This window comes from Cyprinus carpio, unplaced genomic scaffold, assembly GCF_018340385.1.
Source record: "Cyprinus carpio isolate SPL01 unplaced genomic scaffold, ASM1834038v1 S000006660, whole genome shotgun sequence".
NCBI lineage: Eukaryota > Metazoa > Chordata > Actinopteri > Cypriniformes > Cyprinidae > Cyprinus > Cyprinus carpio.
In genome coordinates this window covers 85,838-99,878 of record NW_024879284.1, presented here as the reverse complement: position 1 = coordinate 99,878, position 14,041 = coordinate 85,838, and the positions used below count along the sequence as shown (strand labels likewise).

General features: G+C 36.9%; 1 protein-coding gene across 2 annotated transcripts; it reads left to right on the top strand.

Moving 5' to 3' along the window:
* On the top strand, nt 1-13,259 carry LOC109059725 (solute carrier family 38 member 9). 2 transcript variants are annotated; one of them, XM_042755304.1, is made up of 15 exons: nt 1-153; nt 1,795-1,908; nt 2,533-2,662; nt 3,493-3,611; nt 3,954-4,017; nt 4,100-4,193; nt 4,705-4,875; nt 4,970-5,026; nt 6,063-6,260; nt 6,355-6,462; nt 6,842-6,948; nt 9,475-9,588; nt 9,667-9,815; nt 12,550-12,639; nt 12,870-13,259. In XM_042755304.1, the coding sequence occupies exons 2-15, from the start codon at nt 1,826-1,828 to the stop codon at nt 13,033-13,035; spliced, it is 1,650 nt and encodes a 549-aa protein (XP_042611238.1). In that variant the 5' UTR covers nt 1-153; nt 1,795-1,825; the 3' UTR covers nt 13,036-13,259. The 2 variants fall into 2 exon arrangements, with proteins under 2 accessions (XP_042611238.1, XP_042611239.1); XM_042755305.1 differs by lacking the exon at nt 1-153 and adding an exon at nt 682-702.
* The last annotated feature ends 782 nt before the right edge of the window (nt 13,260-14,041 follow it).

The following is a 14,041-nucleotide window of genomic DNA, read 5'->3' as shown; positions in this document are numbered from 1 at the left end:
AAGGCTTCCTCGCGGTCGTCTCGCGTTGTGTAGCGGTGGAATCTGCACTACTAATCCCATGCGACATCTAAAAAGCATGTGCCGTTTAAAAACCGAGTTTCCTTTTCAAAACATTCGTTTGTCTCAGCAGATTGTCGGCTTTTGTCTGCATTGGTAAGTTTATAATTCAAGTTTCCTGTTTATGAGCTTTCATCTAAATACTAAAGCGACACGAAATCTCAATGTGAAGTGTATGGCTACCTGTGCAGATAACTCTACACTTTTGTTTATGATTCAAATTGAGCTATGAAAGGGCTTTTGAGTTGATTTAGTGTATTTAGTAATGATCGCTTGAAGTACGTGTTCTGGTTCTTTCGTTTATTCGGTCTAAATTAATACTTTAAAATGATGCGCTCGCGCTTTCCCAGTCTGTGTTCATGTCATCATGTGAACTGCATGTAAACTGCAGATGTTCGCAGATTGTATTATTGACACACTGGATATGAAGGTGTGTTGTTCAGCAGATGCAGCTCATATAATGACACCTGATGTCATGTGACTTTCAGAAGTGCCTTCAAGCAGCAGAGCTTCAGCTTACCGTCTTCTCAAACAGTGAATTGCTTTATTATATTATATTATATTATATAATATTATATTATAGATATATTAATGCTCTGTTCACAAAACGCGTTTTGTTTGTTAAGAATCCAAACAACAGGAAAGGTAATCTACTCACATGAACTCCTCAGATTTAATCACCGTTGATTAGATTTTCTGTTTCTGAATGGTTTTGCTTCTGCGTGCTAAAAATGTAGATGATGTTCATTGTAATGGTAATAATGATAATCAATATACTGATTTTAACATATTTATTTAAAATCTATTCAGTTCAGGGCTGCAAAACGATTAATTGCGATCACATTCAGAATAATGTATGTGTACTCTCTATATTTATTATGTATATATAAATACACACACACACATTTATGTATGTGTGTGTGTGTGTATATATATATATATATATATATATATATATTATATATATATATATATATATATATATATATATATATAATAAATATTTTATGTATAAATCTAACATATTTTTTCCTTAATATATACATGTGTGTCTTTATATATACACATAATAAAAATACACAGTACATATAGTATGTAAACATAAACTTCTATTTTAAATGTGATTGATCGCAATTAATCATTTTGCAGCCCTGATTCTGTTGATATGAAGCACACACACACATTCTTGTGCATCTATCTATGTGAGGGCATTCATTGTCCTCAATGCAATCTCTCTGCAATCTCACCCACCCACACACACAGAGAGATTGCATTGAGGACATTGAATGCCCTCACATAGATAGATGCACAAGAATGTAAGTCAAGTCAAGTCACCTTTATTTATAAAGCGCTTTAAACAAAAAAGATTGCGTCAAAGCAACTGAACAACAATTAATTAGAAATGTGTGTATGTGTGTTTAATAATTTATTTTCCCTAATCCGTAACACAAATCAATCAATAATAACACATGTATCAGTTGATGGCAGGAGTTGTGTTGATCTGGAGTGTAAGTGTTCCCGCATTACTCACAGGACAGGCATCTCTTTAGAGTCTGTGTGTGACATATCTCATCATGTCTTATCCGTGTGCAGAGTTTAAAGTGTTACCGGAAAAATGTGCATACAAGTTTCCTCATCCCTGTCAAAAAAGTAGTTTGGCTGTGTTGATTTTCAGGAGGATATCATCTTTCTCGCTGATCCGGTGCAGTGTTCTTCTGTGTTTGTCTGTCTTTACAGGTAATGAGGGTTTAAACCAAGCACAAGCATCATGGATGAGGACAGTAAACCGTTACTAGGATCAGTGCAAGCTGGGGAGTATTACACCGATTCACTGGACCCCAAGCAAAGAAGGTACTGTTTTAGAACATTGAATATTTGTGTTTTTTAAAATTGTTTTTGCCATGAAAAAAGCTTTTGATGCTGACATGGCATTATATAAATATATACTAAAAGACATAGAATGTTTTCATCTTGTGAAGTGGTTCAGCTATGCATGCTTTTTTTGTGGCAAAACTTGATTAAATATACTCTACAAATATTGATGGTCTGAAGTGTGCAGCAAAACCAATGTTTTTTGAGCCCACCTCATCACAGGAGCTGGGACAGTGTTTCCAGACATCAAGGCTTCTCTCATAACATTTACTCTGAAAGCTGCTTTTGTCAGCTGGTTTCCTTCCAGGACTAATAAGCGCCACTGGCCAGATTGAATTAATGCAGTCTGGTATTTCACAAATACTGTCTAAGATGTGGTGCTATGTGAAACGAAAACCTCCTAGTGCTGTTCAGAAGCATATTACCTCCATGTGCACAATATTACAAAATGCATCAGTGCAGAGGTGTCCAGTCCTGTTTCTGGAGATCTAGCTCCCAGCATGAGATCATGTCCAGACCTGTAGTGCTCCTGAAGATCTTAGTTAGCTGTTTCAGGTGTGGGGCATATATACAATAATAGTTCTTGTTGGCTTTGTCTTTTAGGCCGTTTCATGTGGAGCCCAGGAACATAGTGGGAGATGACCCTCAGGAGCGGGTGTCCGCTGAAGCTGCGGCGCTGAGCAGCAGAGTTCATTACTACGGCCGTCTGACAGCCTCTTCAGACCCACTGCTGGTGTGTCCCTGCCTCTCTTCTTTACATTTCACTACAAATACCACTAAAAGCTTTTAAGTGAATATACAAATGCCATAAAATGCACATTTGTTTTAGAATGCTTAGGGTTTTCACGTATTATAATTTGCACAATGGCACATATTTTTATCCATTGCATGTTACACGTTAATGCCACAGAGATAAGCTATTAATATTTAATACCATTTATGCAGATGTTAAGGTGTGATCACATTAGCTAATTTTTATGGCAGAAACTTTGTGGGGAAAAAAGATACATTGTTTTGTTTTTTCTAAGTAACAAGTAAAACCGTGATGAATTACAGCTTACACAGAAGCCACTTTCAGACCAAGCAGCTTTCTGTTGGTCAACACCGCAAATCCATGCAACCAACTTGAACCAGATGAGAAGTCTGTGTGGTGAAATCTTTCACAGATGCATGAATACCTATTGAAAAAATGAGCAGATCAACAGTAAATGTGGCCGCACGTTTAGAATGGAAAATATATTACTTTTGTCAAATACTCACACTACACAGTTAAGGCTTACTTGTAGAAATATCATTTTTCTGTGAAACAAAATACAGCTTTAGAATGACATGAGAGTGAACAAACTTACTCTGTGACTTAAACAGTGAACATATTAATATTGCATTAGAGGATGCATCTCTAAATACAGATTAACACAGTCTTCAACCACAAATTCTGCTTCCGCCAGTATTTCAGGACAATGCATCATTTGTTTGGGGACTCCTGAAGTTGCGATCTTGTCCTGTATAACATGAAAGGCACCGTGATGTAATGCTTTTGTTTATGTGCCTTATCTTCATCAGGTACCTCCAGATCATGTGATTCCTTCTCCTGAGGACATCTATATCTACAGTCCACTGGGAACAGCGTTCAAAGTGCGTGGGGGCGACAGTACTGCCAAAAACCCCAGCATTGTCACAATGTAGGACCACCTTCAAAAAGGCTTTGAATGCATTGCTTTATGAAGAGCTCTGCCACAGAGCAAGTTTAAGCCTGTGAATTACAGTGCTATAGAGTGTGAAAATATACAGAGCTAGAATGTTAAGGCAATTAACAGTTAATCAGAAAGCCAAACAATAATTGCCTTAAACAAGACAATTACTTGCAAGCACATTAAATGGAGAGAGCATAATTTTTTTTCAATTAGTTTTAGTGGAGTTAAGACAGATTTACATGGTCATATTTCCAGAAATGTACTGTACAAGCAGTTATTGAAACACCTTTTGATTTAAGTGTGTGTATGTGTGTGTGTGTGTGTGTGCAGCTTCGCCATATGGAACACCATGATGGGAACATCTATATTAAGTATGCCATGGGGCATAAAACAAGTAAGTTTAAGTTTTTCGTGTGTGTCTCCTTTCCTCACTGCAGGCTGTTCAGAGGATAAATGATTTTTTGTTCTGTTTCTAGGCTGGCTTCACTCTGGGCATCATCATTATTGTTCTTATGGGTCTGCTGACGCTCTACTGCTGCTACAGAGTATTAAAGTCCACAAAGTCCATACGTAAGCCAACCACATGACCGCTCTCAAATAAACAGCCAGTCTTTCACATTTTTTACAGCCCCGATGCAGAAGGCTGAAGTTATGAGAGATACAGTGACTCACACAAAAACATCCATTATTTGGTTAATAAGATCTTTATAGCATTCTCAGTTTAATGTGCAACGAGGGGTGTTATGCACTTAATGACAGTTCTGGTACTTCTTATGTGACAGACAGCATCATCCAGAAAGTGTGTTTGATACGCAAGAGTTCAGATCCTGATTAAAACAGTCCCTATGTTCATTTTCACATAAGCTGGTCTTGCATAAACCTAAGAACTTTTTTGTTTCTTTGTGTGTGAAGCCATCATTTAACAACCTCAGGAGTTGCTGCTAGATCTGTTTTCATATGTTCCTTCATTGTTGTTTCTCTGTGGAGAAAATGAATGGGATGTTGATGTGTGTAAGCCTGAGTTCTGTGATATTTCCACCGTTGCACTAAAGCAGCAGGTGTTTAACGTGAATCTTTGCAGCATATGTAGACACCTCAGACTGGGAGTTTCCTGATGTGTGTAAATATTACTTTGGTGGATTCGGAAAATGGTCGAGTCTTGTCTTCTCACTGGTGTCACTGATCGGTGCGATGGTGGTCTACTGGGTCCTCATGTCCAACTTCCTGTTTAATACAGGAAAATTCATTTACAGTAAGTGTTTGTTCACCTCACCGTTCCTCATTTGTTCTGCTGTCCATTAACCGATGGACTGGTGTATAACTGCTTGTATATTTCGCATCCACAGACTATGTTCACAATGTCAGCTCATCAGATGCTTTTGGCACAAATGGAACAGATAGAGGTGAGTGCACACAGGGATCCATTATTATTACAGGCCTTTTTCACACTGCTGCGTTAGAAAAGGGGAAACTTCAAACAGTAGTGTAAAATAACTTCTGCTGTAACCTGTATGAATTCATATGTGATTTACTGATGTTTCATCAAAACATATCAACCACAGTTTAGTCTGGTGTGATGATATGTCATGATTTAAATGGAAGCGCACAAGACTTGCTGTATGTGTATGCATAATACTTCAGAGTTGAGCCAGCTTTTTATTAAAGACATGCAAGAACAGCATACAAACTACATATTGTGTTAAAGAGCAATAAAATCGGATGAGGTTATACTTCTCATAAAACATTATGAGTGAAGAGTGTACAAATTAAAAGTAATAATGTTAGCACTAATCTAAATATTGAGAAAATCGCCTTTAAAGTTGTCCAAATGAAGTTCTTAGCAATGCATATTACTAATCAAAAATAAAGTTTTGATATATTTACGTTAGGAAATTTACAAAATATCTTCATGGAACATAATCTTTACTTATTATCCTAATGATTTTTGGCATAAAAGAAATATCGATAATTTTGACCCATACAATGTTTTTTTGGCTTTTGTTACAAATATACCCCAGAGACTTAAGACTGGTTTTGTGGTGCAGGGTCACGTATAGTTCCAGGAAGTTCATAGAGTACAACAGGAATACATTGAGTTGAGTTAGAGACAGAACAGTGATTTTTGGTAATTAGTAGACTATAAAGTACTTTACATTTATCTCCACTATAGTTTGCTCAATTTGTTCAATTCACATTTATTTGTTTAGCACTTAGAAAAAAAAAAAAAAAAATCAGTTAAATTTGGTTAATAAATATATACTCGTAACTTTTGAAATGATTTGCCTAAAATGTCAGTTTATAATACTGGTCCAGTATTGGAATCAACTGATTTTTTTTTTTTTATTTTAGCTGCATTTCATGTGCTTGACCATTTGAAGTGTTTATTATTTCAATTCAGTTCAGTATGACATCGTGTGTTTCTCCGGTCTCTTTCACCAGTGATATGTCCATATCCAAACTTGGATCCGGACGGAGACAGCAGCACTCTCCAGTACTATGTGAGTGAGAACGGCACAGGACCGGTGTTTGATCGCTGGTGGAGTAAAACACACACCATCCCGTTTTACCTCATTATTCTGCTGCTGCCGCTGCTCAATTTCCGCTCCGCTTCCTTCTTCGCCAGGTTCACCTTCCTCGGTATGGCCTTTATTTTCCCAGCTAGAGTGCTAATATTTCTGCTTTCGATAACAGGCTTTCGTTTTACCTCACATTCACCTTCACATATTCACAGGCACCTTGTCGGTGGTTTATCTCATCTTTTTGGTCACATATAAAGCCATTCGACTGGGCTTTCACCTGGACTTCCACTGGTTCGATTCATCAACGTTTTTTCTTCCAGGTAAAGGAATCTTTTTTTTTTTTTTTGTTAAATCATGCAATGTCTTGAAATCACCTGTAAACTCATTTTAACGTGATAGTTATGGTTCTTTATTAATTTCCTTTCTCATAACTTACAATCTGCAGTGAACTTTACAAAGCTAAAAGTAAAAAAAGATGAATGTAAATGTTGTAAAAGATTCAAAAACCTATTTTAACTTTCACCCCATTTGCCACAGATTTTTTTTTAAAATGTATCCAATGACTGATGGAATAAATTGTGTGAAATTTTAAAGGATGATTAAATGGCCATTAGCAGTCAAAGCCTTTGCACGAGTCAAGTGAAAGAGTGAATTAGCACTCAGTGTTCTCTGTGTAATGTGTGCTTATCTCTGGTTTAGAGTTCAGATCGCTGTTTCCTCAGCTGAGTGGGGTTCTCACACTAGCATTTTTCATTCACAACTGCATCATCACGCTTATGAAGAACAACAAACATCAGGAAAACAACGTGAGTGTTCTCATCAGTGTATTATTACTGACTCAGACCATCACGTCTGTCCATCCAGGTGCAGAAAAAGACAGCGCTGTACTTTGTACAAAGGGAAATTGTGGTCAAGAGTGAGTTGTCCGGAAGATCAGAAAGAACCTGACGGTAGCCAAACTATGACAGATTTTCTGTCTTTGTAATGATTTTGTGTGTGTGGTGTAGAGCTGCACGATTAATCGTTAAAAGATCGCGATCTCGATCTAATTTCTAAATGACAACGATTCCCCGAGTCTATTAAACCTTTGACAAAGTCTTACCGGATAATTCAAATCTGTGTTCGCACTGCCGCTGACACAGAGAGAGCAGTTACCATGTTTGATTAAGAAACATCTTCACAAACTCTTTTCAACTACACAGTATTATTTCTGTCTTACAGACATTTATATTATCACAGAAATACTGGGGTAATGTTTATACTTCAGATATAAACACTGATGTCTATATGGCAGCGATCAAAATAGAGCAAATCCCCTTTTGATTGCATTGTTTTGCCACTAGGCGGCGACAAGTGCCTTAATGTATTTGTCAATGATTTATTCATTCAAGAGAATCGTTCAAAAACTGATTCATCCAGTAATGAAACAAGTGAAGTAGGTTTATGAGTGAGCCGTTGAATCATTGATTCAAACAACTTTTTCATAATTTTTATATAAAAAATTGGGGTATTAAATATATTATATATACACTACCAGTCAGAAGTTTTTGAACCGTAAGATGTGTGCTGTTTTTAAAGAAGTCTCTTCTGCTCCCCAAGCCTGCATTTATTTGATCCAAAGTACAGCGAAAACAGTAAAATTTTTAAATATTTTTACTATTTAAAATAACTGCTTTCTACTTGAATGTATTTTAAAATGTAATTTATTTCTGTAATGCAAAGTTGATTTTTCAGCATCATTACTCCAGTCTTCAGTGTCACATCCTTCAGAAATCAATCTAATATACCGATTTACTGCTCAAGAAACATTTATTATTATTATTATTATGTTGAAAACAGTTGAGTAGATTTTTTCAGGTTTCTTTGATAGAAGGTTCAGAAGAACACAATTTATGTGAAATAGAAATCTTTTGTTATAAATGTCTTTATTGTCATTTTTGATCAATTTAAAGGATCCTTGCTAAATAAAAGTATTAATTTATATGCTGAGTTTTCTATTCATCAAAAAATCTTGAAAAAGTTAACTAAAGTGTTTTAAATGATGATAATGATAATAGTAATAATAATAAAAAACAGCAAATCAGCATATCAGACTGATTTCTGAAGATCATGTGACACTGAAGACTGGAATAATGATGCTGAAAATACAGCTTTGATCACAGGAATAAATTACATTTTTAAATATATTCCAATAGAAAGCAGTTATTTTAAATAAATAGTAGTGTATATTAAAATGTTTACTAATTCATTCAAATTAATTAGACACTTTTAAATAACTGCAGCAAAAACATTATCTCTATCACACATTATTTTTAGTTCAGAATTGTGGGAGAATCGTGATCTCTATTTGAGACCAAAAAAATCATGGTTCTCAGTTTATCCAGAATCGTGCAGCCCTAGTGTGGTGTGTGTGGTTTGGCCACAGCACGTCATCCAGTCACTGAACGAACAGGAATCGTTTGTTGTAGCAACATGAAGATATGAAGACATAAATATTGATTTCGTTACAGAACCCACAAATAACACAATAAGCAAAACCCACATAAAAGAAAAGTTTTGTGCTCAAGAATAATCAAAAACACAATACAAAACAAAAACAATTTAAAAAAACAAAACAATTTAGTTAAGTTTTTCTTTGAAATATATTTAAAAATGTTAATTTATTTCTATGAATAAAAGCTGTATTTTCAGCATCATTACTCCAGTCTTCAGTGTCACATGATCCTTCAGAAATCATTCTAATATGCTGATCTGCTGCTTAAGAAACATTTCTGATTATCAAGATTTATGGCTTTTTGTAGGAACATTTTCATGACCTGTTTTGGTAGCAATTTTTTTGTCTTTTCTGTCCCTTTTGATCAATTTAATGCATCCTTGCTGAATAAAACTATTAATTAATTTTTATTTTTAAAGTGTTTTTTTTTAGCAACCGCATAGCAACACCCTAGCAACTGCTCCAGGTACCTTAGCAACCACATAGCAACACCCTAGCAACTGCTCAAGGTACCTTAGCAACCGCATAGCAACACCCTAGCAATCAACCCAGGTAACCTAGGAACCACCACAAGTACCCTAGCAACTGCATAGCAACACCCTTAGTAACCACCCATAACACCCTAGCAACGACCTAGCAACCAGCCAGAACACCCAAACAACTGCCTAGCAGTACTCAGCACACCACTCATGCCAACCTAGCAACAGCAGAGGCAGTCTCAAGCAACCGTAGCATATCTATTTGATTTTATCATCATAATCATCATCGTACAGTATTCAGATTCATGGTAGTACAGTAAATGTGTGAGATTGATCCAGCAGTGATGCTGTGTCGGCAGGTGCGGGATCTGTCGCTGGCGTACCTGCTGGTGGGGTTAACGTACCTGTATGTGGGCGTGCTGATCTTTGCTGCTTTCCCATCACCACCGCTGTCTAAGGACTGCATTGAACCAGTAAGACCTCAGTAAGATCAGAATCAGCTGTTTGAGGTGCATTCATTCATACTGACACTGTCTGGTCCTCCTCTGCAGAACTTTCTGGATAACTTCCCCAGCAGCGACGTCCTGGTGTTTGTAGCCAGGACTGGTCTTCTGTTCCAGATGACCACCGTGTATCCTCTGCTGGGGTACCTGGTGCGCGTGCAGCTCATGGGGCAGCTCTTTGGGGACCATTATCCAGGGTGAGTCATAGTTGTAATGGTCGCAGTGGAATTTGTTTTTAATTTCAACCAATCTGGCTTCAGAAGTGGACATTCAACTGAGACTGCCTTGCCCTCAGTTGTTGAAGCCCTAAGACTGGCAAGAGCGGAATCCAAATCTTCAATACTTATCTTGCTTGATCTCTATCTGCTGTTTTTGACAAGGTTAACCACCAGATCCTCCTGTTAACCCTACTGACAAAGGGCATCTCAGGAACCACACTCCAGTGGTTTGAGTCTTACCCCTCAGATAGGTCCTTCAAAGTATCTTGGAGAGGTGAGGTGTCCGAGTTGCAACATCTAACTACTGGGGTGCCTCAGGGCTCAGTTCTTGGACCATTTCTCTTCTCTGTCTACATGGCATCATTAGGTTCTGTCATTCAGAAACATTGCTTTTCATATCACTGCTATGCTGATGACACTCAACTCTACCTCTCATTCCATCCTGATGATCCATCGGTAGCTGCTCGCATCTCAGCTTGTCTAACAGACATTTCTTGCTGGATTAAGGACCATCACCTTCAACTCAACCTTGCCAAGACAGAACTGCTTGTGGTTCCAGCAAACCCATCGTTTCATCACAATTTCACCAACCAGTTCCATCAACCATAACTCCTTCAAAAACAGCCAGAAACCTTGGAGATATGATTGATGATCAGCTAACTTTCTCAGACCACATTGCTAAAACTGTCCGGTCCTGCAGATCTGCTTTATTCAACATTAAGAAGATCAGGCCCTTTCTTTCAGAACATGCTTCACAACTACTTGTTCAAGCTCTTGTTCTGTCCAGACTGGACTATTGCAGTGCTCTCCTGGCAGGTCTTCCAGCCAGTTCTATTAAACCTTTACAATTAATCCAGAACGGGGCAGCAAGATTAATTTTAAATGAGCCGAAAAGAATACACGTCACACCTCTGTTTTATCAATTTGCACGGCTACCCAATAGCTGCTCGCATAAAATTCAAGGCATTGATGTTTGCATCAAAACCACCACTGGCTCTGCACCCCTGTTACCTAAATTCATTACTTCAGACTCATGTGCCTCTAGAAGCTTGCGTTCTGCAAGTGAACATTGCCTGATTGTGCCATCCCAAAAAAGCACAAAGTCACTTTTAAATTAAATGTAATCATGTTCCCTGGTGGAATGGTGCCCAACTCAATCCCAGCAGCTGAGACCTTAGCCATCTTCAAGAATCAGCTTAAAACACATCTCTTCCATCTTTATTTGACCCTCTATCTTTTGCACTCACTATTCTAATTCTATTTAAAAAAAAAAAAAAATCGAACTACCTTTCTAATCTTTTTGTATTCTATCTATTTTCATTTCATTTATTATACAATTATAAAAAAAAGACCTCTAACACTAGCTTGCTCTATTCTTTTTCTATTCTATCTGTTTTCTTTTTTTTTATTATATTATTTAAAAGCCCTTGCACGTATACTGTGTTAGGCTAACTGAGACTTGTTATAGCACTTATATATCATTGCTCTTTTGTTGTTTTAGATTTCACAAACATTCCTCAATCACAAACAAAAATGCAAAAAATAATCTTATAAACATAAAATAGAATTTCTGCTTGTAAAAGTGTTACAAACATGCTTGAAGCACTTACAAAAATGCTATATTTAATGGTATTTACTGATTATAGAATACACTTTGTAGATTATGCTTTAAAGACAGGACTTGCAATTTATCCAAAGCGAGTTACAAATGAGGACAATGGAAGCAATCAAAAACAACAAAAGCAGTTAGTAAATGAATAGAGTGCAAGTCTAAAAGGGGCAAGTGTTTTTTTTTTTTTTTTTTTTTTTTAAAGAATAGAATTAGAATAGAGAGTGCTAGTATTAGAGGGTCAAATAAAGATGGAAGAGATGTTTTAACCAGCAGATGTCCTCAGCGAGTAGAGTATCAGTTACTTCAGAAGAACTAATAAGATCAATTTACTGTTTTGCAAAAGGATTCAGTGTTTTGCGTCTCCCATCTTTATAGCTTTATGACACATTCACTGAATCTTTGAGTCTTCTTGGCTGTAATCACTGACTGTTTGGTGGAAATGAAATACAAGAGATTGAATATTGTCACCACTTTTGAATCGTAAATCACATTTTCACAAATAGCTAAGATAAAATTATCACCGCACCCTTGTTTTTGTCCTTCAAAGAATGATGCACTAAAACACATCATTGAGATGTGCGTTGCACATTATGGAACAAAAGAGGAAAATTCTATTATTAATTTAAGAATAAGTGGCCTTGTCCTTTTAGAAGGTTTTTTTTTCATAGTTAACATCATGTTGCATGTAAAATGCTTAAGTGCGTTGCTGAAAGGTTTGTTTGAGATTCAGTCTGACACTGTACACTATTCCTCTTTATATTGAGCGTGTTAACCCTTCAAACGACTTATATTTGTGAAACATTTGCCTTTGACGCATCAGTCTTCCTGTATTTGATGACCCAGTCCTGAATATCAGCTCTCACTTCTTCACCAACTTTACAACTCACTTAAAAACTCACCTGACCTCTTTAAGCCACAGCCTCATTTATACAAAAATAGTTTTTATTACAAAACCCCATGAAAATGCTTCTACAGACTGATATGCATTGGAGTCATATATTATGAGCAGAACACTGACTTGCCCTGTATATTTAAAGAAGGGTCTCAAAGGTTCGTCTGCGTAAAATGTATTGACATTATGCCTCTTCTTTCCATTCCTAGTTTCCTTCATGTGTTTATTCTGAACATCGTTGTTGTGGGAACTGGAGTCCTAATGGCCAGGTTTTACCCCAACATCGGCTCCATCAGCAGGTAAGAGACTGTTTCTACCCCTGGTGTCTGGACAGAGCCCGTGTGTATCCCGCAGTGCTGTGAAGGATTTGCATTGAACTCTCTCTCTCCCAGACTTCAGTAATGATTCTACTGTCTCCATAGTTGAGTTTCCAGATTCTGTTAATCCTTGTGGAGCTGCTCTGACACAATCTGTATTGTATGAAGTGCTATAGAAATGAAGGTGACTTGATGTTGGTTTTTTCTCTCAGGTATTCGGGGGCCATATGTGGCTTGGCTCTGGTGTTTGTGCTTCCCTCTCTGATCCACATGGTCTCCCTGAAACGCAGAGGCGAGTTACGCTGGCCCTCCGCCGTCTTCCACAGCTTCCTCGTCCTCCTCGGCGTGGCCAATCTGTTCGGCCAGTTCTTCATGTAGCACGCTGTGCCTCAAATGAACCGCACACACCTGTGTTTACCTGATGGAAGAGGAACTCGGCGAGTTGGGAACGCTTCTCACAGGAATACAAACAATACTAATCAAGCACACATGGATTTCATTACAAAAACTCACTCAAAGGCAATCATTTTTTACATTTTAAAAGGGTTTAATTAAAGCTATGCATTTATCATATTGCTTTTAACAGCTCTTATTAAGCTAAATAAAATTGATCATTTGATTGTTTTTAAATGAATTTCAATTTTCTACAGAATCACTAATCATCATCTTACATCAAGAGTTGCTTCCTCTCTCTTTTTCATTTTTTTTTTTTTTTTATTACTTGAACTGTACTGAACACCATTGAATTCTGCACAACATCACTTTTCAATTATTCACGTTCAAAATCAAGTTCTCAAAAAATCTTGCTAAAGATGCTACAGATGCAGATAAAGTCCGTGTGCAATCTGAAGGTCTTCCAGACCCAGACCGTACTGTGACAGTGTTGTATAAATGTTGTGAAATATAACCTGCATACAGAAATTAATGGACACTTTAAGGGAAACAAAAGTAAGTCTCTAGACTTGTTTCAAGCTAAATGTTTTGGATGATCTTTGTGTCATTCTCCAGCTGAATCGGAGTGTACTGATGCATTCTGTGTGAGTTCATGTCACTTTATGAAATATGTGCACATCCATAAGGGAAGCTTACATTTGCTCACTTTTGTGAGAGTCCAAAGCTTAAGTCACTTTTAAGTGTTTGTAAATGTACATTTATGTCAGTTTCTGTCTTGTGTATTTTTAAGCAATTAAATTTAAATGAAATTATGACCTCTCTGTATATGTTAATAATGAATTTTAAAGTACCAGTTGAACCCAGCAATAGTGTTGGGGTTTTAATTAATGGCTTCCATTAATTTAAAAAGTGCTGGACGTTTTTTTAAGGAAAACTATATTTCATATCACAGCCAAGCACTTTTATAATAAAGTGTCAGAGGAACAAAACT

Bases quoted from the DNA above. Each gene is read 5' to 3' on its own strand.
- LOC109059725 (XM_042755304.1), top strand. From the start codon at position 1,826: ATGGATGAGGACAGTAAACCGTTACTAGGATCAGTGCAAGCTGGGGAG. The intron at 2,663-3,492 runs GTGTGTCCCTGC...TATCTTCATCAG, and splicing joins CCTCTTCAGACCCACTGCTG to GTACCTCCAGATCATGTGAT. The intron at 6,261-6,354 runs GTATGGCCTTTA...ACATATTCACAG, and splicing joins CGCCAGGTTCACCTTCCTCG to GCACCTTGTCGGTGGTTTAT.